This window comes from Geotrypetes seraphini, chromosome 8 (assembly GCF_902459505.1).
Source record: "Geotrypetes seraphini chromosome 8, aGeoSer1.1, whole genome shotgun sequence".
Lineage (NCBI taxonomy): Eukaryota > Metazoa > Chordata > Amphibia > Gymnophiona > Dermophiidae > Geotrypetes > Geotrypetes seraphini.
This window is the reverse complement of record NC_047091.1, coordinates 134,097,214-134,122,750: the sequence shown is the minus strand read 5'-3', so window position 1 is coordinate 134,122,750 and position 25,537 is coordinate 134,097,214. Positions and strand designations below refer to the sequence as shown.

General features: G+C 42.2%; 2 protein-coding genes across 3 annotated transcripts in view; one reads left to right on the top strand and one right to left on the bottom strand.

Annotated features, from left to right (window-relative positions):
* Positions 1-25,537, bottom strand: part of PI4KA (phosphatidylinositol 4-kinase alpha) — a 261,800-nt gene that overhangs the window by 115,267 nt on the left and 120,996 nt on the right. For both annotated transcript variants that reach the window (XM_033956600.1, XM_033956601.1), the window contains 5 exons: positions 16,703-16,811; positions 16,179-16,315; positions 10,107-10,240; positions 8,974-9,056; positions 5,946-6,016 (listed from right to left, as the gene is read on the bottom strand). In XM_033956600.1, coding sequence (XP_033812491.1) covers positions 5,946-6,016; positions 8,974-9,056; positions 10,107-10,240; positions 16,179-16,315; positions 16,703-16,811 — 534 coding nt within the window. The remainder of the gene's footprint in view (positions 1-5,945; positions 6,017-8,973; positions 9,057-10,106; positions 10,241-16,178; positions 16,316-16,702; positions 16,812-25,537) is intronic.
* Positions 22,745-25,537, top strand: part of SERPIND1 (serpin family D member 1) — a 33,714-nt gene continuing 30,921 nt past the window's right edge. Inside the window, exon 1 of the mRNA XM_033956602.1 lies at positions 22,745-22,891. The gene's annotated coding sequence lies outside the window, so the exon portion shown is untranslated. The remainder of the gene's footprint in view (positions 22,892-25,537) is intronic.

Genomic DNA, 25,537 nt, shown 5'->3' with positions numbered 1-25,537 from the left:
ATTCATTAATGCCTTCCAGTGTTAATGCCTTTCTTTTTTTTATGTCAAGGTTTTTTTATTGAAAAAAGTTTTTGAAATAAGGTATACATACAGAAGGATGAGAATAGAACTAGAGTTATACAAGTTGCATAAATACAGATATAAGTAAACTAGCAACACGGTAAAGTAGTTGTGACACTATAAATGATATAGATAACATTCGTATAACCCATGATCTTACAATTAGTAGAGAAAAAAAAAAAAAAAAAAGGCAATTTAACAGCATGAATCAATTGAAAATAAAGGGGAGAAGAGATAAAAACGTGAAAAAGGGGTCAGAGAAATCAAAGAATAGGTATATGAAGAAATAGCCTCAATGAGTTCCATCTGGATTTGAATCGAGGGAATCTATATGTGGATTTAGCCAAGTAAGCTTCAGTGCGATAAGTAAGGCAAACTAAATTCCACCATTGGGAGTGGGAGACCTGAGTAAGGTCTTTCCAAGAACTAAGTAGGACCTTAAGAGCTAGGGAGAGCAAAAAGTCCATCAGATAGGCGTCATCTTCAGTAAGCAAAGACCTCAGGGCGGAAGACTTCAGTAAAAGCATTTGATAGGTGAGAACAATGTTAATGTGGAAAACGGAGCAAATGGTTTTACAAACATCATTCCAAAAGGAACGTATCGAAGAGCAGGAAAAGAGAAGATGTTGTAAAGAACCTACCTCTTTATGGCAGGTCCAACAATTCTTGGAATAGGAGGGATTTATGTGGTGAAATTTGATTGGAGTCCATTGGGCTCTATGCAAAAGAAAGAACATGCTTTGGAGAAAAGATGCTGATCTGGAAGTGTGAAAGGTAGATCGGAAGATACGTGACCAGTCGTCTTCAGATATGGTTTGTTCAAGATCCAGTTCCCAGGTTTTTAAAAGGGGAAGAGTAGGATTAGGAGAGTGGGATATAAGGAGTTTATAAAAGTGGGAAGCAGTGTGGCCAATATCTAGATATTGGTTGGAGAGGGTAAACAGTGTGGGGATAGAGTCGGATATAGAAGTGCGGAATCCTGATTTCTTTATGGAGGAGCGTAGTTGTAACCATTTGTAAAATTGTGATTCTGCAAGAGAAAAGGTTGTCATGAGCTCCTCAAAGGTTAGCCAGGAGCCGTCAGAATGACAAATGGATTCTATACACCAGATGCGTTTGGTAAACCATGTAGGCCATACAATAGGTTTTTTATCTATTAGAAATTGGCGATTATGCCATATGGGGCAGTAGGCAGATTTGCACCAAGGGATGTCTAGCTTTTTGTCAAGCTCAATGAGAATTTTATGAGTGGTCTGTATGATGGGGTTATGAGGGAATTGTTGAAGAAGAGTGGAACCCAAGGTTCTCAAAAGTGGGTAAGGGTGTAAGAGTGCCATTTCTAGGGAGAGCCAGTTGGGAATGTCGGAGGTATTCAGGGAGGAAAGCCACATTGCACCTTGCCTCAGGATGAAAGCTTTATGGTAATAGCGAAGGTCTGGGAAGTTGACTCCCCCGGATTGTTTAGGAGCCTTTAGTTTTTGGAGAGAGATGCGATGTGGTTTATCGTTCCAGAGGAAGCGGAGCATGAGGCTTTCGAGTTGTTTGTAAAGAGAAAGGGGAAGCATAAGGGGAAACATGTTGAAGATGTAAGTGATTTTAGGTATCACCATCATTTTTAGAGTATCTAGTCTCCCCCACCAAGATAGGTGTAAAGGAGACCAAGAGGCTAGGGTATCTTTAAGTTGAGAAAGTAGTTTGGTGGCTATAGCTTGAGATGAGGATGTAATGTCTTTGTTAAAAGGAAGGCCCAGATATTTTATCCCAGTGGAGACCCAAGTAAAGGGGTACAATGGGTTATGGAAAGGAATGCAGGGGTCATGTAAAGGCATAATTTCGGACTTGTCCCAATTAATTTTATAACCAGACATCGTAGAGAAGAGAGAGATAAGATGAGCTAAATAAGAAAGCGAAGATTGTGGGTTATTTAGATACAGAAGTACATCGTCAGCGTAAGCTGAAATCTTGATTTCTACATTGGCAATTGTAATCCCCTTAATATTCGGGGATTGGCGGATAGCCGCAAGAAGGGGTTCGAGGGCAAGGTTGAACAATAGTGGAGACATTGGGCAACCTTGTCTGGTTCCCCTATATAACGTGAAGGGTGCTGAAGTATCATCGTTAACTACCAATTTAGCCATGGGGTTGTGGTACAACAGAGAGATCATATGAATAAACGTTTGGGGGAGACCAAAATGAGACAACACACAGAAAAGATACTTCCATTCCACCCTGTCAAAGGCTTTCTCCGCATCTAGGGAAACAATTATTGAATCTTGAGCATTTGACAGGGCGGAGTGGAGAACATGACATAAGAGTCTAGTATTGTCAGCACCATATCTTCCTTTCATGAAGCCTACTTGATCTCTATGTATCAGACTAGGCATGATTTGTTCTAATCGTAAAACTAATATCTTAGCAAAAATTTTATAGTCCAAGTTCAAAAGGGAAATAGGACGATAATTCTTCACTAGTTGAGGATCACGATTCGGCTTCGGGAGGATGATGATATTCGCTTCCAGAAATCGATGTAACTTGTCAGGTGAGTCGATTAGATGTTGAAAATAGGTAAGAAGGTGTGGCGTCAAGAAGGGGGCAAAGGATTTGAAGAATTCAGAGGGAAGTCCATCAGGTCCGGGTGCTTTAGCAGGAGGCATCGAAGAAATAGCCATAGTAATTTCTTCTGGAGAAAGAGGTCGTCTCAGGGAATGTTGTTGAGAGTTGGTGAGGGAAGGGAGGTCAAGAGAGTGGAGAAAGTCCATGATGCACGATTCAGATGAAGGTGATTCCGATGTGTACAACTGTTCATAGAAGGAGCGGAAATCTTCTAGGATGTCCTTTGTGGTAGTATGTAGTTGACCAGATGAAGATTTAATATGAGTGATTCTGTGTTTAGAGCGTCTGCCTTTAAGATATGTGGCAAGAAGGTGGCCAGATTTGTTGGAAGATGCATAATATGTTGCAGAGCGTCTAAATATAGAGGCAGATGCGAGTGAACTAAAGATTTCATTATATTGAAATTTCAGTTGCTGTAACTTCTTGTAGGTAGAGGAGTCAAAGATATGATAGAGTTGGGTTTCAAGCGTATGAATTTCGGATTCAAGCTGGTGTAAAGATGCTTTTTTCTGCTTGAGTCGAGAAGCAGCAAAACTGATCGATTCACCTCGTAGCCAAGCTTTGTATGATTCCCAGACGATAGAAAAGTCAGAGACAGAGGAGATGTTATTGAGGAAAAACGCTTGAGATTCATTCTTGATGTGTGAGATGAAAGAGTCATCTTGCAGAAGAAAGGTATTCAGTCTCCATTGCCTTGATTTGGGGAGGATCGACCAGTTTAGAGAGCAAGAGACCGCTGCATGATCCGAGATGGTGATGTCATGTATTTTCGCGGATGTGGTGATATTGACAATATCCTTGGAGCCCATAATATAATCAATCCTGGAGAATGAGTGATGAGGCGCAGAATAAAATGTGAAGTCCTTTGATGTTGGATGCAATATTCTCCAGAGGTCAGACCAACCATATGTTGACATAAGGTTGGAGACTGCCGAGCGTGCCCTGAGTTTGGATGGACGACAGGAGGAAGATCTGTCAATAAATGGATCTAAGGGGAAGTTGAAGTCTCCCGCTATTATGGTATCTGTTAATAAAGCGGAGTTACAAATGGTATGAAAGGATTGGAAAAAGGAGGGGTCATCAGCATTCGGTGCGTAGATATTGAGGAGTTTTAGAGGTTTTCCATCAATTGATCCATCAAGGAAGGACCAGCGACCATCAGAGTCACATTTGTGAGAGGAGAGTTGAAAGTTGAGGGATTTGTTTAATAGAGTTATAACACCATTTTTCTTCCCTTTGGCTGGAGCAGCGTAGCAGTGTTGAACCCAGCCTCCAGATAATTTCTGAGCTTCTTCCAGGTTGAGATGAGATTCTTGGATGAGGCAAATGTCTGCTCTAAGATGTTTAAAGTAATGAAGAATTTTTTTCCTCTTGATGGGACTAGAGATGCCCTTAACGTTAAGGGAAACAATATTTATATTGACCATAGATATGTAGAAAAATTCTCGAAGAACAGGGCGAGGAACTCTGTATCAGTAGAAATAGACGACTGATCAAGTCCAAGTGTGATGGCAAAATAAGGTATATACTCCAGAGCAGAGAGGCATTGGGGAAGGAAAAAGAAACACAGACAAAAAATAGAACAATGATTCATGCTGAATAAATTCAGGAACAAAGAACAAACAAAGATCCAAAAATGGGATCGCATGCTGATAAGATGCACTCAGCGAGCTCACTCTCCAGCCCAGGCGAGTGTAGAAAAGGCAGATAAGCTGAGCCTCATTAAGAAGTTCAGTACAATAGTAAAAGCAAATCAGGTCATGTCACCGGTATTATCATCCAGGAATTTTGTCAGCTCTTGTGGATCATCAAAATTTTTCGTGGAATTGCGGTAAGTAATCCGCATTCTGGCAGGGTAAAACAACCCGTATTGTGCACCAATGCTTTTGAGACGGGGCCGCATAGCGAGGAAGGCTTTGCGTTTCTGTGCTGAAGGTTTAGATAGATCAGGAACAAACAGAATTCTTTTGCCCTCCACTGTTAAGGAGGGATTGGTCTTTGCAGCTTGTAGGATCTGTAAAGTTTGAGGGTACCTAAGTACTTTTAGGACAATGGGTCTTGGTGGTTTGGAGGGAGCTGGAGGCCCAGAAGGTACTCTGTGCGCGCGCTCAATTTCAAGTGGAGGAGTAAATTGAAGCTTCAAAATGGTAGGAATAAAAGTATGAAGGTATTCTAGAATATTTTTACCTTCTGAATTTTCTGGCAGACCTATCAAGCGCACGTTGTTCCGGCGCATACGATTGGAGATATCTTCCAAATCACTCTGAAGCAGAGTTATTTTGCGGAGTTCACGCTGAATTTCTAGGTACTGGGAGTCATGGGTCGCCAGACGCTCCTCTGTAAGATCTATTCGCGCATTGTGAAGTTTGAGCTGGGACATGATACTGCCCATTTCATTTTTAATATCGGCTGTGGCAGCCAAATTTTCCTGCATAAGGCCACGGAGCACGTGTAGATCGGCTGCAATGGAGGCGTTTTGTTCTGCTGATTCAGCAGGGCAGGCCTTAATGGGGGACGGCGGCTCGTGCTTAGATCGCTTAGATGCGGTGTGCACAGTGGAAGAGCCTGCAGTGGCGGCGGTTTCGGCTTTAGCCGACTTGGAGGTCATTTTCGCGGGTAAGGTAGAGGAGTACTGACCGAAAGAGCTCCCGATGAGGCAGAAAGAATTGTTTTTCGTCGCGGGCTGGAGCGGAGCGGGATCGCTAAGCAGCCATCTTGATGACAGTCACGTGACACCCCCGTTAATGCCTTTCTATGGTAATCCCTCCTTGTGGTTGTTACTGCTTCTCTGGAATTTTAGGATACAATTCTCAAGAATATTCTGATATGAATTCGACTATCAATGTCTTCCTGTTTTACTATTGTTGAAATTTGACCTGCTAATGTCTGTTCATGCTTTCCTGGAATTTTGTGATCCAGTGTGGAGAGGATGTTAAAAATGTGTCCGACTAATTTGTCTGCCTGTGTTACACTTGTATTGATTGTAGGGAGCTCAAGATAAAGTGTATGTAATTTGTAAACTGCATAACCAATATGCAGTATATGAATTTTTAAATACCTGGAGGATTTCCCCTGATTTGCTGCCTATCACAGTAGGCCCTCGGCCAGTTTTTACAGACTCCACCAGAGTAAGGACATAATTAATTTCAAAATATCACACCTGAACCAGGCTCCTATTCTAGAATGGATTAGCATTTACATTTTAGTATTTCTTGATATCCTGTGACATGCACTTTCACAGAAAGAACATATTTTAATATTCCATGACTTACTTTATCAGCCATGACTGTCAGGAAAGCATCAAAGACTTTATCTGCTACAGCAATAACGCACTGCATCATTCCTAGAGGGAGTTAGAAAGAAAAGAGCAGTCCATTATTCCACAGAGTCATCCCTACAGGTCCCAGCCACGGATAAATCCAGCAATCTCTGCAGGAACCTCAGAACTCCACAATCTCAGGCTCAGGTCAACATAATATAATATGCTATGAGACATGGCCACTTCAAATGATGAAACCAACGCAATACTGTCTCTGCCCTGATTCATAATTCTGGCCCAAGTTAGGGAGAAAGGAGATATTAGGTTCTTACCTGCTAATTTTTCTTTCTTTTAACCTCTCCAGACTGGTATAACTATAGATCTTACAGATGGGTTATATCTAAGGTGACCATTTATTTTTTTCATCAAAAGGGGACATCTATTAATTGTCAGTCCCGCCCCCCAATCCCGCCCTAGCCTCAACCCAATCCCACCCTAGCCCCGCCCCAACCCTGTCCTAGCCCCGTCCCCAATTTCTTCCATTCATTTTTCATGTACACATAATATCTTCATATTAATTCATAATGGTAACCTTAAAATTTTTAAAAACTACAAAGCACACTATACGCAGAGAAAATGTTAATTATCATTTATATTTGGGGGGTTTCAAAGATGTCAAGGCAAATGACTTTAAAATATGCAACGTCACCTCAGTAACTATAGAAAAATAGATAAATATAGTGCAAAATATAGACAGCAGATATAAATTCTCAAAACTGACACGTTTTGATCACTAAATTAAAATCATTTTTCCTACCTTTGCTGTCTGGTGATTTCATGAGTCTCTGGTTGTGTTTCCTTCTGACTGTGTATCCTTTCTTTCATTTCTTTCTTTCTGCACTCAGGCCCAACAACTGTCCCTTTCTATTCCCTCCCTCCTTCCTTCCTATGTCCTTAGTGCCCCCAGTGCCTCCTTCCCAGGTCCATAGTGCCCCCAGTGCCTGTCCTATGTCCCTAGTGCCCCCAGTGCCTCTGTCCTGTGTCCCTAGTGCCCCCAATGCCTCCTTCCCATGTCCATAGTGCCCCCAGTGCCTGTCCAGTATCCTTAGTGCCCACAGTGACTCCTTCCCATGTCCATAGTGCCCCAGTGCTTCCTTCCTATGACTATAGTGCCCCCAGTGCCTGTCCTGTGTCCGTAGTGCCCCCAGTGCCTCTGTCCTGTGTCCCTAGTGCCCCCAATGCCTCCTTCCCATGTCCACAGTGCCCCTGTGCCTCCTTCCTATGTCTTCCCTTGCCTTTGTCCCTCCCCCGAAGCCAGCCTGCCTGCCTACCTCCTTCCCTTCCTCCAGTGCCGGATTCAACCCCCCCCCCCCCACCGGATTCAAACTACCCGTCCATCCGTCCGCCTGTGTACCACCGCTGCCTGCCAGTCTGCCTCCCTGCCGCGCCAATTCAAACCCTGGGCCGCCGTCACTGCTTCTTCCCTTCTTCCCGATGTCAATTTTGACGTCGGAGAGGAAGTTCGGGCCAGCCAGGCAACGATTGGCGGGTCGGAACGTCCTCTACGACATCAAAATTGATGTCGGGAAGAAGCAGCAGCGGCGGCCCAGGGTTAGAATCGGCACGGCAGGGAGGGAAAGTGATCGCCCGTCCTGGTGTCACGCACAGCTTGGGACACTGTCCCTGAAAACGGGACATTTCGGTGTCCCGATGCGGTGGGTCGGGACAACGGGATGGTCGGTCCGAAAACGGGACTGTCCCGTTGAAAACGGGACGTATGGTCACTTTAGTTATATCTCATCATAACCAGCAGGTGAAGACTGAGACAAAACTTTGGAATCCGCTATAATAAAACCCTTAACGCCCATGCGCACTTCAATCTCCGTGTTCCGTGCCTCCATGCTACTGTGCCACCGCATACGCAGTAGAGTAGAACTCTGCCTGCGGCGGTTTCACCATTGCCCTCCCTCGGCGACACCGTGAGGCCAAATCCAGTGACATCCAGGCCTACCAAGTGTGGGGGGAAGAGAGGGTGGACCGCCCCGGGTGGAAGCATGAGGGGGGTGTTGCAGGGCAGGCAGGAAGTTTAATCGCAGCTCTGCAGCGATCCCTCAGGGGCTCCTGGCAGCGCTGAAGATGAGGCAGCAATGCTGGGAAGAGCAGGGCCAGGAAGAGCAGAAGAGGCCGGAAGAGCAGAATAGGGTCCAGGGAACGAGTTAGAAGACAGTGAGAATGTGAGTGGACTCCAGCTAGATAGGCAGGTAGGAGAGAGAGAGTACATGGATGGGGTGGGCCACCACCACCTCGGCGAGCGAGGGCTAAAGGAGCCCTTCCCCCACACCGGAGAAAGGGAAAGCACCGAGGAGTGTGGATTCCTGAGCACCAAAAGTTTACAAAATTTTATGAAAAAAGTTTTGAACAGAGCAGATCAGATACATATGCAGAAGAAAAAACTGAAAGGGGTAGCACCACTGAGAAAGGAGGAGAATTGAAAACTGTGATTGATAACTTCTGGAAAGCGTGTGGGTCTGGATTCATTACTCACTTGTCCAGAAAAACATACCTATTGCACTACTATGTTATCACTGCTGCTTTGAACTGTGCAGATGTGAGCAGTATTTTCCAGTGATGTTTGGCACTTGTGAGTGTGTACATGGAGTTCACTTAGCTTAGAGTACATATCACATGAGGCTGTGGTAAGTTGTACAGTATTTATCACTGCTACTTTGAGCTGTGTAGAAGTGAGTAGTATACTATGCTCTATTTTTAAGGTCCTCTTCAGTCAAGATCTTCACAGAAGGAGTGCTGGATGCATGGTGGGGAAAACATAGTAACAGGTTTCACAAAATCCTGGAACAAAAAATCTTTAACCATGCAGAAGCCTAGAAAAAGCCAGAGATCAAATAGAAAGGGAGAATGGGCAGATAAAGATGAGTTTGGTGGTCTTCACCTGCTTTGTGCTTCTATCCAAATACAGTATATTTCCACTAATTGAGGTGCTTATCGTCAATCATGAAAAAAATGGCACAGGGAAATCTTACCTGATTTATCCTTCTGAATGGCCTTATCTTCAAAGTAGAAGAACATTACTTGGAATCGATCTTTGTCAATTGAATGCATTACCCTGCAAGAAAAACATATCTGACTGCAATTTATATTGACAAAAGGAACAGGCAATGAACATGTCAGCATCATGAAGTTTACTGCATGTACAAATTAGTAGAGGCAAAGGCAGCACCTAGTAGCAGTAGCGCAGTAAGGGGGAAAATGGTCCACCCTGGGCACCATGTTGCTAAGAGCATGGCACCCCTCTTCCTCTCTGCCCCTGCTCCTCTCCTTGCCACGCACGTGTCCCTTGTCTTCTCCCATACCTCTTTTACTTCCTCGACTGCCCAAGTCAACATCAGCATTCTCTCTATCACTTGCGCCTAGGTAGTGATGTCAAAGGGCAAGCCGACACTGACGTGGGCATGCTGCTCATGCCAGAGAAGTTAAAAAGGGAAGGGAAGGGGACACTTGCACGGCAAGGGGGGTGGGGAAGAGGGGCACAGGATTTGAATTATAAATACAAGGAGCAACTAAGGTGTGTAGATGAATAAGGAGGTTCTTTCCTTATGCTTTAAAACTAGGGAGCAGAGGATCTTCTTAAGAAATAGGAGTTACTATGTCACACTTACACTGGATTCAAATCTTAGGAAGTACTGTACTTTAAAAAAAAAATTTTTGGCAGTAGGTAGAACCAGATCAAACCCTGAGGAAGGACCTCTCAAAGTTCCTGTACAGAAGTGAAATCTGCTACACAATACTGCTCCTTTATGGCTAAAATCAAGGTAAGGAATGAGCCTTGAAACAAGGATGGATCTGTCTTGGCACCTTGGAATCTGTGTAATTTCCTACCACCTATCACTGGTGATACAAAACTACTTGGATTAAACCTCTTATCCCACTCCTTCTAACACTCCTTCCCCCTATCCCCAAAATATCCAAACTAGTATAGAACATAATGCTACAGTCCTGCAACCCTGGGGGAATTTTGTCTACCATTCTACAGCTGACAACACACCTAATAGAATGAAAATCTTTTGGCTTCTCAGTCAGTGCTGCTGCACTGGGAGAAAGCCTGCTTTGTGAATGAAAGCCCAGGAAGTAAAGTTTTCATAGTTATCAGATGTACCTCATATACTCCAAGCGATACACAGACAGCAGGTATGTAGACATGGCAAAATCCAGTTTATTAATGAGTGCTGAGACTTCAGGAGGGGGATCCAAGAGGTTGATGATGGTACTTCTTAATTCATTCAGTTCTGCCTAGAAAGAGAGAATCAATATGTCTCATTAGGGCTACTGAAAACACAGGAATTCTTAGCTCTCATACAGTTGTGAAGGCATTGCTTGATCATATGGCGACCTGTCTGCTGTGATTCAGAATGAGCATAAGAACATAAGAATTGCCTGTTTCCAACACTGGCCAACCCAGGTACCAAGTATCTAGCTAGATGCAAGTAGCAGAACTCCTAGGAATAAGCAGTTGATTTTCCCCCATGCCATCTCAATAATGTCCTATGAACTTCTCTTTTAGGAAATTATCCAAGCCTTTTTTTAAACCCCACTAAGCTAACCGATTTCACCACATTCTCTGGCAACGAATTCCAGAGTTTAATTACATGTTGTGTGAAGAAATATTTTCTCTGGGTTGTTTTAAATCTATTACTTCATCGATAGCTTCATCGCATGTCCACTAGTCCTAGTATTTTTGGAAAGAGTGAACAAGCAATTCATTTCTACTCTTTCCACTCTACTCAATAATTTATAGACCTCTATCATATCAACCCTGAGCCATCTCTTCTCCAAGCAGAGCACACTGCCTCTCAGTATTCCTGCACTGATCTCTAGAACCACTCAATCTCTGCATTGCTTTATTGCATAATCTCTCACCACATAGCAGACCCTACACTGGGTATGAGATAAATCTACAGGTACCCTCTGGGAACTCCTCTAGGCTGTATGCTGCAGGAATACCTTTTTTGATTAAACTTATGGAAGGACTAGTGAACACTGAATTTAGTAGAAACATGACAGCAGATAAAGATCAAATGGCTCATCTAGTCTGCCCATCTGCAGTAACCATTATCTCTTTCTCTCTCTGAGAGATCCCACGTGCCTATCCCAGGCCCCCTTGAATTCAGACACATTCTCTGTTTCCACCACCTCTTCCAGGAGACTGTTCCATGCATCTACCACCCTTTCTGTAAAAAAGTATTTCCTCAGATTACTCCGGAGCCTATCACCTCTTAACTTCATCCTATGCCCTCTACTTGCTGAATTTCCTTTCAAATGAAAGAGACTCGATTCATGCACATATATATTACGTAGGTATTTAAACGTCTATATCAGGGGTGCCCACACTTTTTGGGCTTGCGAGCTACTTTTAAAATGACCAAGTCAAAATGATCTACCAACAATAAAAAAAATTTTAAAAACCCACAAAGCACACTGAAAGGCAGAGAAAATGTTAATTATCATTCATATTCCGGGTTTTTTTCAAAGAGGTCAAGGCAGATGACTCTATGCAATGTCATCTCAATAACAACCATACAAAAATAGACAAATATAGCCCCTCCCTTTTTACTAAACCACATAGCAGTTTTTAGCGCAGGGAGTTGCGCTGAATGCCCCACGCTGCTCTCGACGCTCATAGGCTCCCTGCGCTAAAAACCGCTATTGTGGTTTAGTAAAAGGGAGCCATAGTGCAAAATATAGACAGCAGATATAAATTCTCAAAACAGACACATTTTGATCACTAAATTGAAAATAAAATCATTTTTCCTACTTTTGTTTGGTGATTTCATGAGTCTCTGGTTGCACTTTCTTCTTCTGACTTCTTCTCACTTCACTCTGGCTGCACTTCTTCTGACATCTTGATTTCAGCCCACTCCTTCTTTCAGCCTCTCTTCCATACCTCATTCTCTCCCCCAACTTTTTCTTTCTTTCTCCCTGCCTCCTGTTCTTTCTTTCTCTCTCTCTCTCTCCATGCCCACTTTCTTTTTGTCTCCCTGCTTGCCCCCTTTGTTTCTTTCTCCCTGCCCTCCCCCAAGCCACTAGGTTTGCAGTCGCCACCGGGGAACAGGCCTCGAAGCCACCGCCCCCCAAGCTCTGCATGCAGAAGCCTTGCACTGACCAGCATTCTGCTCCCCTTCAATTCTGATGTCGGAGAGGAAGTTCCGGGCCAGCCAGGCAGCGATTGGCTGGCCCAGAAATTCCTCTCCGATGTAAGAATTGATGTCGGGGAGAGGAATGCTGGTCAGCATGAGGCTTCTGCAGGCCCAAATCTCTGGATCCCCAGGGCCGAGGAAAAGAAAAGAAAAAAAGCCAGTCTTCCATGAGAGCCGTTCCAGTCTCTTTTTAGCACGACACTCAGCTTCCCATTTTCAGGCTCAAGACGTCAGAGCAGCAGCAGCAGCTCCGGCATTTTTGGGCAGAGCACCTCCTGCTCCCGACTGCCTTTCTCCAGTCTTGTCAATTCCGCCAGGGGCAGCCGGCGCTCAGCTCTCAAGGGTCGTGACTTCCCTAGACCTCCTCCCGCCTTCTCCCGAAGGAAGTGACATCATCCCCCAGTCGGACGACGGGTTCTGGCAGTCGGGCAGGAAGGGCGCAGCAAGAATGAGTGTGCGTGGGGAACCTTGGGGAGATTCCGGTGGGGAACCTTGGGGAGAGGAAGGCTGATCGGCCGGCCGATTGGAACGGCAACACGAGATCGACTGGCGTTGCCTTCCCGATCGACCGGTCGATCGCGATCGACGTGTTGGGCACCCCTGGTCTATATCATATCTCCCCTCCCCACCTTTCCTCCAAAGTATACAAATTGAGATCTTTAAGTCTGTCCCCATGCCTTATCACAAAGACCACACACCATTTTAGTAGCCTTCCTCTGGACTGACTCCATCCTTTTTATATCTTTTTGAAGGTGCGGCCTCTAGAATTGTACACAATATTCTAAATGAGGTCTCATCAGAGCCTTATACAGAGGCATCAATACCTCCTTTTTCCTACTGGCCATACTTCTCCTTATGCAACCTAGCATCATTCTAGCTTTCGCCGTCACCTTTTCAACCCGTTTGGCCACCTAATGATCATCACATACAATCACACCCAAGTCCCACTCTTCCGTTGTGCACATAAGTTCTTCACCCCCTAAACTGTACCATTCCCTCTGGCTTTTGCAGTCCAAATGCATGACCTTGCATTTCTTAGCATTAAATTTTAGCTGCCAAATTTCAGACCATTCTTCAAGCTTCACCAGGTCTTTCTTCATGATATTCACACCATCCGGTGTGTCTACTCTATTGCCGATTTTGGTATCATCCGCAAAGAGGCAAATCTTACCCGACAACCCTTCAGCAATATAAAAAGAAAAGCCCAAGAACAGAAACTTGAGGCACACCACTGGTAACATCCCTTTCCTCAGAATGATCTTCACTATCACTACCCTCTGTCTTCTTCCACTCAACCAGTTCCTGACCCAGCCCGTCACTTTGGGACCCATCCCAAGGGTACTCAGTTTATTTATTAGACATCTGTGTGGAACATTGTCAAAGGCTAAAATCTAAATACACCACATCTAGCACACATCCTTTATCCAATTCTCTGGTCACCCAGTCAAAGAATTTGACAAGACATACCTCTAGTAAATCCATGTTGCCTCTGGTCCTGTAATCCACAGGATTCCAGAAACTTGACCATTCTTTGTTTTTAAAGCGTTTCCATTAATTTGCTTACCACAGAAGTCAGACTTACCGGCCTGTAATTCCTTACTTCTTTCCTACTGCCACTTTTGTGGAGAGGAACCATATTTGCCCTTCTCTAGTCCTTCGGTACCACTCCCGACTCTAGAGATTCGTTTAAAAGGTCAGTCAGCAGAGCTACCAGAACTTCCCTAAGTTCCTTCAGCACTCTCAGATGTACACCATCTGGCCCCATTGCTTTGTCTACCTTCATTTTAGCTAGCTCCTCATGAACACAACCCTCTGAAAATTGATCAGGGTCTATTACTCCTCCATCCCTATTCACGTTTGTCTTAATGACTATCTTGACCGATTTTCAATTTTGCACCCATCTCAATCAGGCTTTCGTACACTTCATAGTACAGAAATGGAGTTGGCATCTCTTCTTGATTATTTTTTATCAACTATTTAGTGTAGGTATGAGTGCCCTGATTATGTAGTTTGATCTCAGCAGTGCATTTGATCTAGTAGAACATCAAATCCTGCTGAAATGCTTGGATGCAATTGGAGTATCTGGTCATGTCCTCACGGGTTTCTTAGAAAGTCCCATTAACAGATTCATTTGGACAATTCCCTTTCTCTTAAATGGAAAAAAACCACTCATGTGTGGTACCTCAGGGTTCCTCCCTCTCTCCTACACTTTTCAAACTCTACTTAACCTCTTTGGGAATTAAACTCTCCTCTTTTGGAATTAAGCTTTACAGTTATGCAGACAACATTACTATTGTAATTCCGATTGTAGCTTTTTCAGTGGATACCTTACTATTCATATCCTCTATTCTAGAATCTGTAGAAACATGGATGAAAGATTTCAAATTGAAACTTAATTTGGACAAAAACAAAATTTTTCTTGGCTTCGCCTTCAAATAAGATTAAGGAAGATTCCTAAATTATCAAAGTTTTGGTTATTCACTTTGATTGAAATCTTTCATTTGATATTCACATTAATATTCTTGTTAGAAAATGTTACTTTCTGTTATGGAACTTCGAACAATAAGGCTATATTTTTACTTTTCCTTCTTCAGGCTTTTGGTACTTTAGACTATTGTAACATCCTTTATTTATCAATACATAAGAAAACATCAAGAGGATGCAAGTTATTCACTATAATCTCGTTATAACAGACTCGCTTATAACGGAACCTCGCCTATAGTGGACGAGGTCCGCTGGTCCCGGCCGTGCGCCTTTATAAACATACAGAAAATCAACGCATATAGCGGACTTACATATAACGGACTTTCAGATATAACAGACAACCAATTTGGTCCTCAGAGCCACTTTTAGCTGTAGTTTTGTTTGGCTATAATGGACATGCAGGCTCCGCCTACAAGGCGCATGGAGTGCCGGTGATATAGTATCAAAATGCAGACCAGAAGAAAATGACAGAGTATTTTTTTTTCCAGTACAGTACGACATAATGCTTTAGAGCATCTTCTAGTGTTCTGGTTTTGCAATCATTTCGTGCCATACCAATGTTTTGCTGAATTTTGTTATTGATGTTGCTGATATAGTTGTGCAGTGACTATTGTTCATCGATTGTACGTTGTTTCAAGTTGACCTAAATAAAGTTTTTAAAAAATGCAACTCTGGATATAACGGACTCTGGATATAACGGACTGTCTTTTCATGTCCCTTGAAGTCCATTATAACGAGATTATACTGTATCTGTTTAATATTTAGTTTGAAAAAATTCAAACATGTGACAAAATATTACCAAATATTGTACTGGTTACCAAATGAGGCACAAATAATGTTTAAGTTTGGTTGTATATGCTTCAAGACTCTATATGGTCTTTTAGCTAGCTATTTTCTTGACCATTTTGAATTTGTCAATAGAATACGCCCTACACACGATTCATGGATATTTGCTTTTTCTTCTTTAAGGAGATGTTTTTACAAACAATTCTTTAATAGAATTCTATTATATCAGGCCGGTGTATGAAATAAACATCTTGGTAATTTTCTATTAAGCTCTATTAAGACCAACCTGTTCAACTGATTTGTGACCAAGGATTCCTAAAGTCTTCACTGCTTACCCCACGCTGTATGACCAGCCCTTCTTTTCGTAAACCACCTTGACCCACTTCTTATTGTAAACCCGCCCCTACAATGTAACCTTACTCTGTACAAATATTCATGTACTCAAAGACTTCATTGGTTTTTTTCGCTGAATGTCCAGCTCTTCTTTATTGTAAACCGCCTCGAACTACTTTGGCTTTGGCGGTATATAAACAATAAATTATTATTATTATTAACACCTATTCGACATTTAGAAAACTATTAAAAGCATACTTGTTTGATAAATTTTACAACTAAGGATTGTAATTCACTGTGTATATATAGTATCTTTTACTCTGTTAACCATACAGAACTGAGAATTTAGCTGCGGTATATATGTATATTGTTATGTTATTATGAAAGGGAACTGTCAGCGGTAAAGACAGAATAAAGATGAGTTTTCTCACAGGAGTGACGGTGTCATTCTTCATGGCAGAGTTGTACTGAAGGACAGAGCGCAGTGGTTCTTTACTGGGAAATGTCAACAAAGGAGACTTAGTGGCAATCTCACACACTCCTTCATACCACTCCTCTGGCCAGAGCCCTGTGGTAAAGAGAAAGCAATCAGATGTTACTCTCCATGCTCCATACAACATGAATCTCTGGATTCTTCAGCACTGCCTGGGCCTCCTTCATACTACCCCAGCAACTTTACTTCACAATAGTGCAGCTCCAGGTACAAGACACTGTCCAGCACAGCTCTGAACCCAGGTTCTCTATTGATGGTCCTATTTTACACTGGATTGTCTGTATCCTGACTTGGGCTATAACAATTCAAATAATCCCTGGGCTGACTGTGTCAGAAAAAAAGTACATAGAGCTTAAAGAGCTTTTTAAATTTTTTTTTTTTTTTAGGTAAAATGTTCCATTTCATTTTTGTAAATAACTAAGTGCTATGAGCACTACAAGAATCAGAGTGTGTGTGTTATACCTGAGCCCTCCACAGCAAAGCCCATGAGCACTGAATATAGCCAAAAATCACGAAAGAGCTTCTGCAGCCGAGGCTTGGCCTCCTTGATGGGTGGTAACCGCCTTGTGAGCTAACAGGACAGAGAAGAAGAAAACTGTTAGGTACCGTATTCAGTTCAAGAGGATTTGTTCTTCAAATAAGTTTAAAGCTCAAGATGTTATTTAAAAATATAAGGAATCAATATTTACAATGAAGTTAGTGGTTCAATTGCACTGGCTGACCCTAAAGCAGATATTCAGCGGCACTTAACTGGATAATGCTGCTGGGACCTGTTCTGACTTCTGCAGCACTATATGGTTAGTCCTGGAGCAGAGCTAGAAATGATCTGGGCACCACAGATATTCAGTGCCTGGGTCTATTTAGCTAATCAAACATGTTGGACTGCTTATAGTAATGCTCTAACTTTGCCCGGTTAGCTATCTGGGTATAGCACTAAATATTAGCTGTACTCAGATAACCTCTGTGCACTGCTAAACACCCAAATATTCAGTGCTGGTATCCAGATAAAAGTCAGCACTTAATATTCAGGTCTAATTTAGCTGGCAGAGTCAGTGTTTAAAGTAACATTGACCACTATTAGCTGAATATTGCCTCCTTTTGAACAGGGGCTACACCAAGAAAGTCAAACAAAAACCATAAAAGAAAGCTTCTCTAAAACATCAAGAATTGCTATTACTCAGTGGAACACAATGGAACAATTCTGATGATCATATGGTGTGTGGTCTATGATATAATCCATTTTCCTCTATTAGAAAATGTTATTGCAACAAGTTCTTGGATGTTTTGAGAGAAAATTGATGTTTCCTTAGCATTTTCCTCAAACCAGTCCAGAACCTGTGGTTATGCTCATTGATGGAGACAGAGTCTAAAGACTTGTAAGCTCTGCTCTATAAGAGCATCATGTAGCCTTAGGTCTGTCTCCAGCAGAAGGCAAGCAGAACTGTACAGGTTCTAGACAATTTGGAACTCAGCTCCTGAACCGGTCAGTGGGGGTGTTTATTTGAGCTTCACTCTGTTTAAAAAAATTTAAGGATTTTACTCTGGAGCAAAGGGAATGTTTCAGAGGAGACCGAGATCCCAACCCCTCCTACCATGGTGATTTTTGGTTAAATAGATGCTGCTATTATAGATGGGGGAGAGTTGCCCTATATTTAGCCAGTGTGAAGGAAATTAGGACCAGTCTCTACTCATAATTGTTCTCCGGAATCAAATTCTGCATTTATGATCATTTACTTGAAGGAAGGAAAAATCCATCAATAATTTCTAATTCCTGGAAATTTCACAAATATCTTCTCTCCCAGTTCAAAACTCTTCCTCTCTGGGGAGCTCCACTTAGAGGGAATCAGATATCTCTTGAGATTCCTTCTGATTATGTCAGACTAGTTCTTAAATCAACTGACTATTCTGAAGCTAGTTTAAAATTCAGTGCATCGTGCCAGTGGCGTACCTAGGGGAGGTGTGGGGGGCGGTCCGCCAAAGGGGTGCACAGCAGGCCTGCCACAGGGGAAAGGCTGCCATTGCTGCGAAAGAAGCCGGCGCCAGTTCTCCCTCCCTCCGAATTCGCCCTGCTTCTTTTCCCACGGGCCGACCAACTTTAGCCGTCCGACGTCAATTCTAACGTCGGAGAGGACGTTCTGGGCCGGCCTGGCTGGCCCGGAATGTCCTCCCCGACGTTAGAATTGACGTAGGACAGCCAGAGTTGGTTGGCCCGCGGGAAACAAGCAGGGCGAATTCGGCGCCGGCCTGTTTCCGATGGCCAGTGGCAGTCTTTCCCCGGCAGTGGTGGCAGCATGGTGGTGGTGGCGGCGGAGGAATGGGGGAGGGCAGGGAGAAAGAAAGAGAGGGGGGAGCCAGGGAGCCAGAAAGAAAGAAAGGGGACAGGGTGAAAGAAAGAAAAAAAAATGGGGCATGGGGAGAGAGAGAGAAAGACAGACATACAGAAAGAAAGGGGGCATAGAGAGAGAAAGAAAGAAGGGGACAGGATGAAACAAAGAAAAAGTTGGGGGAGGAATGAGGTCTGGAGGAGAGGAAGCATACAGGAGGCTGAATGGATGCACAGTCAGAAGAATAAAGTGCAACCAGAGACTGATGAAATTACCAAAGATAGGAAAAATGATTTTATTTTCAATTTAGTGATCAAAATGTGTCCGTTCTGAGAATTTATATCTGCTGTCTATATTTTGCACTATGGACCCCCTTTTACTAAACTGCAATAGCGTTTTTTAGCGCAGGGAGCCTATGAGCGTCGAGAGCAGCGTGGGGCATTCAGCGCAGCTCCCTGTGCTAAAAAACGCTATCGCGGTTTAGTAAAAAAGGAGGGAGTATATTTGTCTATTTTTGTATAGTTGTTACTGAGGTGACATTGCATAAAGTTATCTGCCTTGACCTCTTTGAAAACCCGCGGAATATAAATGATAATTAACATTTTCTCTGCGTACAGTGTGCTTTGTGTTTTTAAAATTTTATTGTTGGTAGATCATTTTGACTTGGCCACGAAGGTAAGGGAGAGGGAGGGAGGGGAGCCACTGAAAAACATCTAGTAATCCTTGTAGGCTTGACTGTGCAGGGAATTATTTTTGTAAAATCATGTTTTGTTATGTGACTAGCATTATTTAGACTTTAAATTCTATGAATGAATAGAATGAAAATGATATAAAATTACTTGCTTGTTTTTATGTGCATGCGCTGAAGGAAAGTGGAGAGAGAGTGGGCTGAGGACGCTGAAAGGAAATGAGAAACAGAGAGTGGGGAAAAGACGCTGATTTATAAATTGACAATTATACAGAATATTGTTTCTTTTTATACTTTAATATAATAAGTTCAATATAAAACAATTCAAGACTTGTGTGGATGGAATCAGGTGGTTTGTGGGGATGAGGACCGAGCTTACGGGGATTAGTCCAATAAAATGGTATTTTCTTATTTCTCATTATTTGTTTTATTTTTATTTGTTAATTTGTAAAGTGGTGATTGTTATGTATCAGTTTTTTCAAATTTACATCTACTGTCTTTATATTTTGCACAGTATTAGAGGACATGTATTACTGTTTTTGTGGTGTTGCATTGTATGCAGAGTTTGGTTTTTTGGCAGTTCAGTTTAACTTTTGTCTACATATTTCTATTTTTAGTTTGTGATTATTCCATATTGGGCAAGGGTGTATCTATCTGTGTGTATGAAAGGGACATGGCTTTCTGATAGCATCGACTGTACAGGATCAATTGACTGTGCAGGATCTGGTTTGTTTAGTTTTACAATCTATGTGTTGCTGTTCTAGTGCTCACTGCAGTGTTTAAGATGCTGCCTTTTCCTAGGTACACTCTTGTGCGATATGTAGATTGTTACTAAAAAACATATTTTTCATATAGATGGGGGGGGTGTCAAAAAATGATGGGTCCTGGGTGTCACATATGCTAGGTACGCCACTGCATCGTGGGATAAATTCTATTCCTTGATTTCTTGGAAAAAAACAGAAGAGGTTGTGTGAACTTCCTAAAATGGTTCCCTTAGTAGCAGTAGGCATAAGTCCACTACATTTCCATTATGTTTTGATATTTCTATGTAACAGAGGAGCAGAACTACAGGCAGTTCCCGAGTTACAAATGCTCTTCCTAAGTATGGCTTGTACTTAAGAATGTAGTTGCGGCTTCATGTGATGTCACTGAGCAGTATTTCCAGTGGCATAGACTCCTACACTTCTCCGGAATGATGCATGGCCACATTAAGAACAGCGTGTGGTTGTGCATGCTGTACCTTAGAGGGAACAGGGACAGTTGAGCCCTTTTGTCATTTGGGAGCAGAGGTAAGCAGAAAGAATCTTAAAATCTGTAAGTTCTGAGTTGCATACAAATCCGACTTAAGAACAGCTTTAAAAAAGTAACTCTTTCTTAACCCGGGGACTGCCTGCATAAGCTTGAGTCTTTGTTTCAGCGATGACCCTACAGATAGCAGTGTAGAAAAACAGAAATATGATGGCAGATAAAGGCCAAATGGCCCATCCAGTCTGCACATTCACAGCCCCCACTATCTCTTCCTCTCCCTAAGAGATCCCACATGCCTATCCCACACTTTCTTGAATTCAGACAGTCTTTGTCTCTACCACCTATACAAGGAGACTATTAAACGCATCTACCAGCCTTTCTGTAAAAAAAAAAACCAAAACAACCAAACGTATTTCTTTTGATTACTCCTGAGCCTATCACTTCTTAACTTCATCCTTGCACTCTCATTCTGGAGCATCCTTTCAAATAAGAGACTCACCTCATGTGTATTTAAGCCATTTAAATGTCTATCATATCTTACCCTCTCCCAACCTTCCTCCAGCGTATACATATAGAGATCTTTAAGTCTGTCCCCATATGCCTTATGATGAAGACTACCAACCACTTTAGTAGCCTTCCTCTGGACTGACTCCATCCTTTTTATATCTTTTTGAAGGTGCGGCCTCCAGAATTGTACACAATATTCTAAATGAGGTCTCACCAGAGTCTTATACAGGGGCATCAATACCTCCTTTTTCCTACTGGTTATATGTCTTCCTATGTACCCAAGCATCCTTCTAGCTTTTGTCGTTACCTTTTCAACCTGTTTGGCCACCTTATGATCATCACATACTATCACACCCAAGTCTCATTCCTCTTTTATGCACAGAAGTTCTTCACTTCCTAAATTGTACCATTCCCTTGGTTTTGCAAACCAAATGCATGACCTCACATGTCTTAGCATTAAATCTTAGCTGTCAAATTTCAGACCATTCTTCAAGCTTCGCTAGGTCCTTCCTCATGTTATTCACACCACTAGAGGTGTCTACTCTAGTGCAGATTTTGGTATCATCTGCAAAGAGGCAAATCTTACCAGACAGCCCTTCAGCAATATTGCTAACAAAAATGTTAAAAACAACAGGCCCAAGAAACGAACCTTGAAGCACATCACTGGTAACATCTCTTTCCTCTGAGCGATCTCCATTTACCACTACCCTCTGTCACCTTCCACTCAACCAATTCCTGGTCTAGTCTGTCACTTTGGGACCCATACTGATGGCTCTCAGTTTATCTATTAGACGCCTGCGTGAATACTGCTAAATGTTTTGCTAAAATCTAAATATAACACATCTAGCGCTTTCCCTCTATCCAATTCTTTGGTCATCCAGTCAGAGAAATTGATCAGACTTGTCTGACAAGATCTGCCTCTAGTGAATCCATGTTGCCTCAGATCCTGTAATGCATTGGATTCCAGAAACGTCACTTTCCTGTTTTAAAAGCCAGCCTGTAGTTCCTGTATGCAATTTTGGTCAGTGCATCTCAAAAAAGATATTGCATAATTTTAAAAGATACAGAAAAGTGAAATGATAATGATAAAAGGGATGGGACAACTTCTCTATGACAAAAAATTTAAGAGGCAAGGGTTCTTCAGCTTGGAGAAGAGATAGTTGAAGGGAGATAAGATACAAGGTTTATAAAAAATTAAGTGGAGTGAAATGGGTAAGGGGTCATTGATTTGATATATCATCTTTCTGTGGTACAACCAAAGTGGTTTACATTGATAGAAATTAATCACTTGTTTACTCTTCCCCCAAAATACTAGTGAGTAGGCAATGAAGCTAGTGAATTAAAAAAAAAAAAAATGGAAGAAAATATTTCTTCACTCAATATATAATTAACTCTGGAATTTGCTGCCAGAGAATGTGGTAAAAGCAGTTAGCTTAACAGGCTTTTAAAAAAGGTTTGGACGCGTTCCTAAAAGAAAGTTCATAACACATTATTAAGATGGACTTGGGAAAATCCACTGCTTCTTCCTGGCTTAAGTAGAATAAAACTTGTTTTACTCTTTTGGAATCTTGCCAAGTACTTGTGACCTGGACTGGCCACTGTTGGAAACATGATATTGGGCTTAATGGACCTTTGATCTGTCCCAGTATGTTGATGCTTATGTACAAGGACACCAAGCTCCCTGAAAAGCAGCAACAGCAGCAGAACTGGAAGGGCTGGGGGTGGGAGGAGACAGAGGTGGATATCCCAGCAAGCACAAAAGAGCCAGTCCTGCTGTAGGGATACTGGCTGGCGTGGTGAATTTAGCAGTGCTAGAATCAAAGTTCACAGTAAACCTCTGCAAATCTGCTTGATAGCTGAAAGCCTTCACACAGTGGTACACAGGTAAGACTGCTCCTGTTCTATTGGGAAGGCAAAATTCACAAAATTTGGTGTACATTAAGCAGATTCTGTTTTGGCAGTAACTGGAATATTTGTTACAAATGGCTCAAATAAAAGTGGTTGTATATGTGACCACCTCCAGTAACTGGCACAGGAAATTTGTGTTTTCTCTCTAGACCATGTGCATAGAGAATGGTTTTTAACCTGAGAAGTTTAACTAACTTTCCTCATATATTTCAAGATTTAGAAGCAATAAAAACAACAACTTATGCTCCCACTAGAGGAGGATATCATAAGGCAGGAGGTGTCAATAACAATTAATGCATTTGCTTTAACAAGAGAAAATTGGTCCCTTGGAAAGGGTATATAGGGCTGCTCTATGTCATTAAGTTAGACTGACTTGGAGAAAAAAAGGACAGAAAACCAGGGACAAACTCTGAAAACAGGAGCTCAAATACTAAACCTATTAGTTTAACACAGAAACAGAAGTTGTAAGCGATTGTAGAGAAGAAATCCATTGCCATACCATCTGAGATTCAGAACCTCAGCTTGCTGTAATAAATAAATAAAGTATCACATTTATGAGTTTTGAAGACCCAGCTTACATGCAGCTGCGTGGTATGCCTTTGATCCATACTGCTTTTTTTAAATCAAGTCATCTTTATTAAAACTTATGAAATAAAGCATTCACACAATGAATATTGTTAAGAATAGATAACAGTCATAACAACCAAGAAACAATTTTGCTTTATTCTCCCACCTATTAAACAAAGAGGAAGATTGGTAAAAATATCTGGAAAAGTTAAGAGAGGCTGGTCGTATAGTCAGGAAAGCAAAGATGCAAATGGAAGAAAAAATAGCTGACACAGTAAAACGGGGAGACAAGACATTTTTTAGATATATTACTGATAGGAAGAAGTGCAAAAGTGGCATTGTGAGACTCAAAGGTGAAAAGGAGGAATATGTAGAAGCTGATAAAGAAAAGGCCAAATTGCTTAACACATATTTCTGTTCTGTGTTCTCGGCTGAAGCGCTAGGATCGAGACCGCAGAAGACAAACGTGAATAGGGATGGAGGAGTAATAGACCTTGATTGATTTTCAGAGGGTTGTGTTCATGTGGAGCTAGCTAAAATAAAGGTAGATAAAGCAATGAGGCTGGATGGTGTACATCTGAGGGTGCTAAAGGAACTTAGGGAAGTTCTGGTAGCTCCGCTGACTAACCTTTTCAATGAGTCTCTAGAGTCGGGAACGGTACAAGACACAAAAGAAGAAGTAAGAGAGAAGTAGGGAATTATAGGCTGGTAAGTCTGGCTTCTGTGGTATGCAAATTAATGGAAACACTTTTAAAACAGAGAATGGTTAGGTTTCTGGAATCCTGTGGATTACAGGACTGGAGGCAACATGGATTCACTAGAGGTAGGTCTTCTCAGACAAATCTGATCAATTTCTTTGACTGGGTGACCAGAGAATTGGATAGAGGATGTGCATTAGATTTGGTGTATTTAGATTTTAGCAAAGCCTTTGACAGTGTTCCACACAAATGTCTAATAAATAAACTGAGTGCCCTTGGGATGGGTCCCAAAGACATGGGTTGGGTCAGGAACTGGTTGAGTGGAAGATAACAGAGGGTAGTGATCAATGGAGATCGCTCTGAGGAAAGGAATGTTACCAGTGGTGTGCCTCAAGGTTCTGTTCTTGGGCCTGTACTTTTTAACATTTTTATAAATGATATTGCTGAAGGGTTGTCGGGTAAGATTTGCCTCTTTGCGGATGATACCAAAATCGGCAATAGAGTAGACACACCGGATGATGTGAATAACATGAAGAAAGACCTGGCGAAGCTTGAAGAATGGTCTGAAATTTGGCAGCTAAAGTTTAATGCTAAGAAATGCAAGATCATGCATTTGGACTGCAAAAACCAGAGGGAACGGTACAGTTTAGGGGGTGAAGAACTTATGTGCACAACAGAAGAGCGGGACTTGGGTGTGATTGTATGTGATGATCTTAAGGTGGCCAAACAGGTTGAAAAGGTAACGGTGAAAGCAAGAAGAATGCTAGGTTGTATAGGGAGAGATATGGCCAGTAGGAAAAAGGAGGTATTGATGCCTTTGTATAAGACTCTGGTGAGACCTCATTTAGAATATTGTGTACAATTCTGGAGGCCACACCTTCAAAAAGATATAAAAAGGATAGATTCGGTCCAGAGGAAGGCTACTAAAATGGTGTGTGGTCTTCATGATAAGGCATATGGGGACAGACTTAAAGATTTCAATCTGTATACTTTGGAGGAAAGGCGAGAGAGGGGAGATATGATAGAGACGTTTAAATACCTACATAATATAAATGTGCATGAGTCGAGTTTCTTTCATTTGAAAGGAAACTCTGCAATAAGAGGGCATAGGATGAAGTTAAGAGGTGAAAGGCTCCAGAGTAATCTGAGGAAATACTTTTTTACAGAAAGAGTGGTAGATGCATGGAACAGTCTCCTGGAAGAGGTGGTGGAAACAGAGACTGTGTTTGAATTCAAGAGGGCCTGGGATAGGCACGTGGGATCTCTCAGATTGAGAAAGAGATAATGGTTACTGTGGATGGGCAGACTAGATGGGCCATTTGGCCTTTATCTGCCGTCATGTTTCTAAACACCTTTC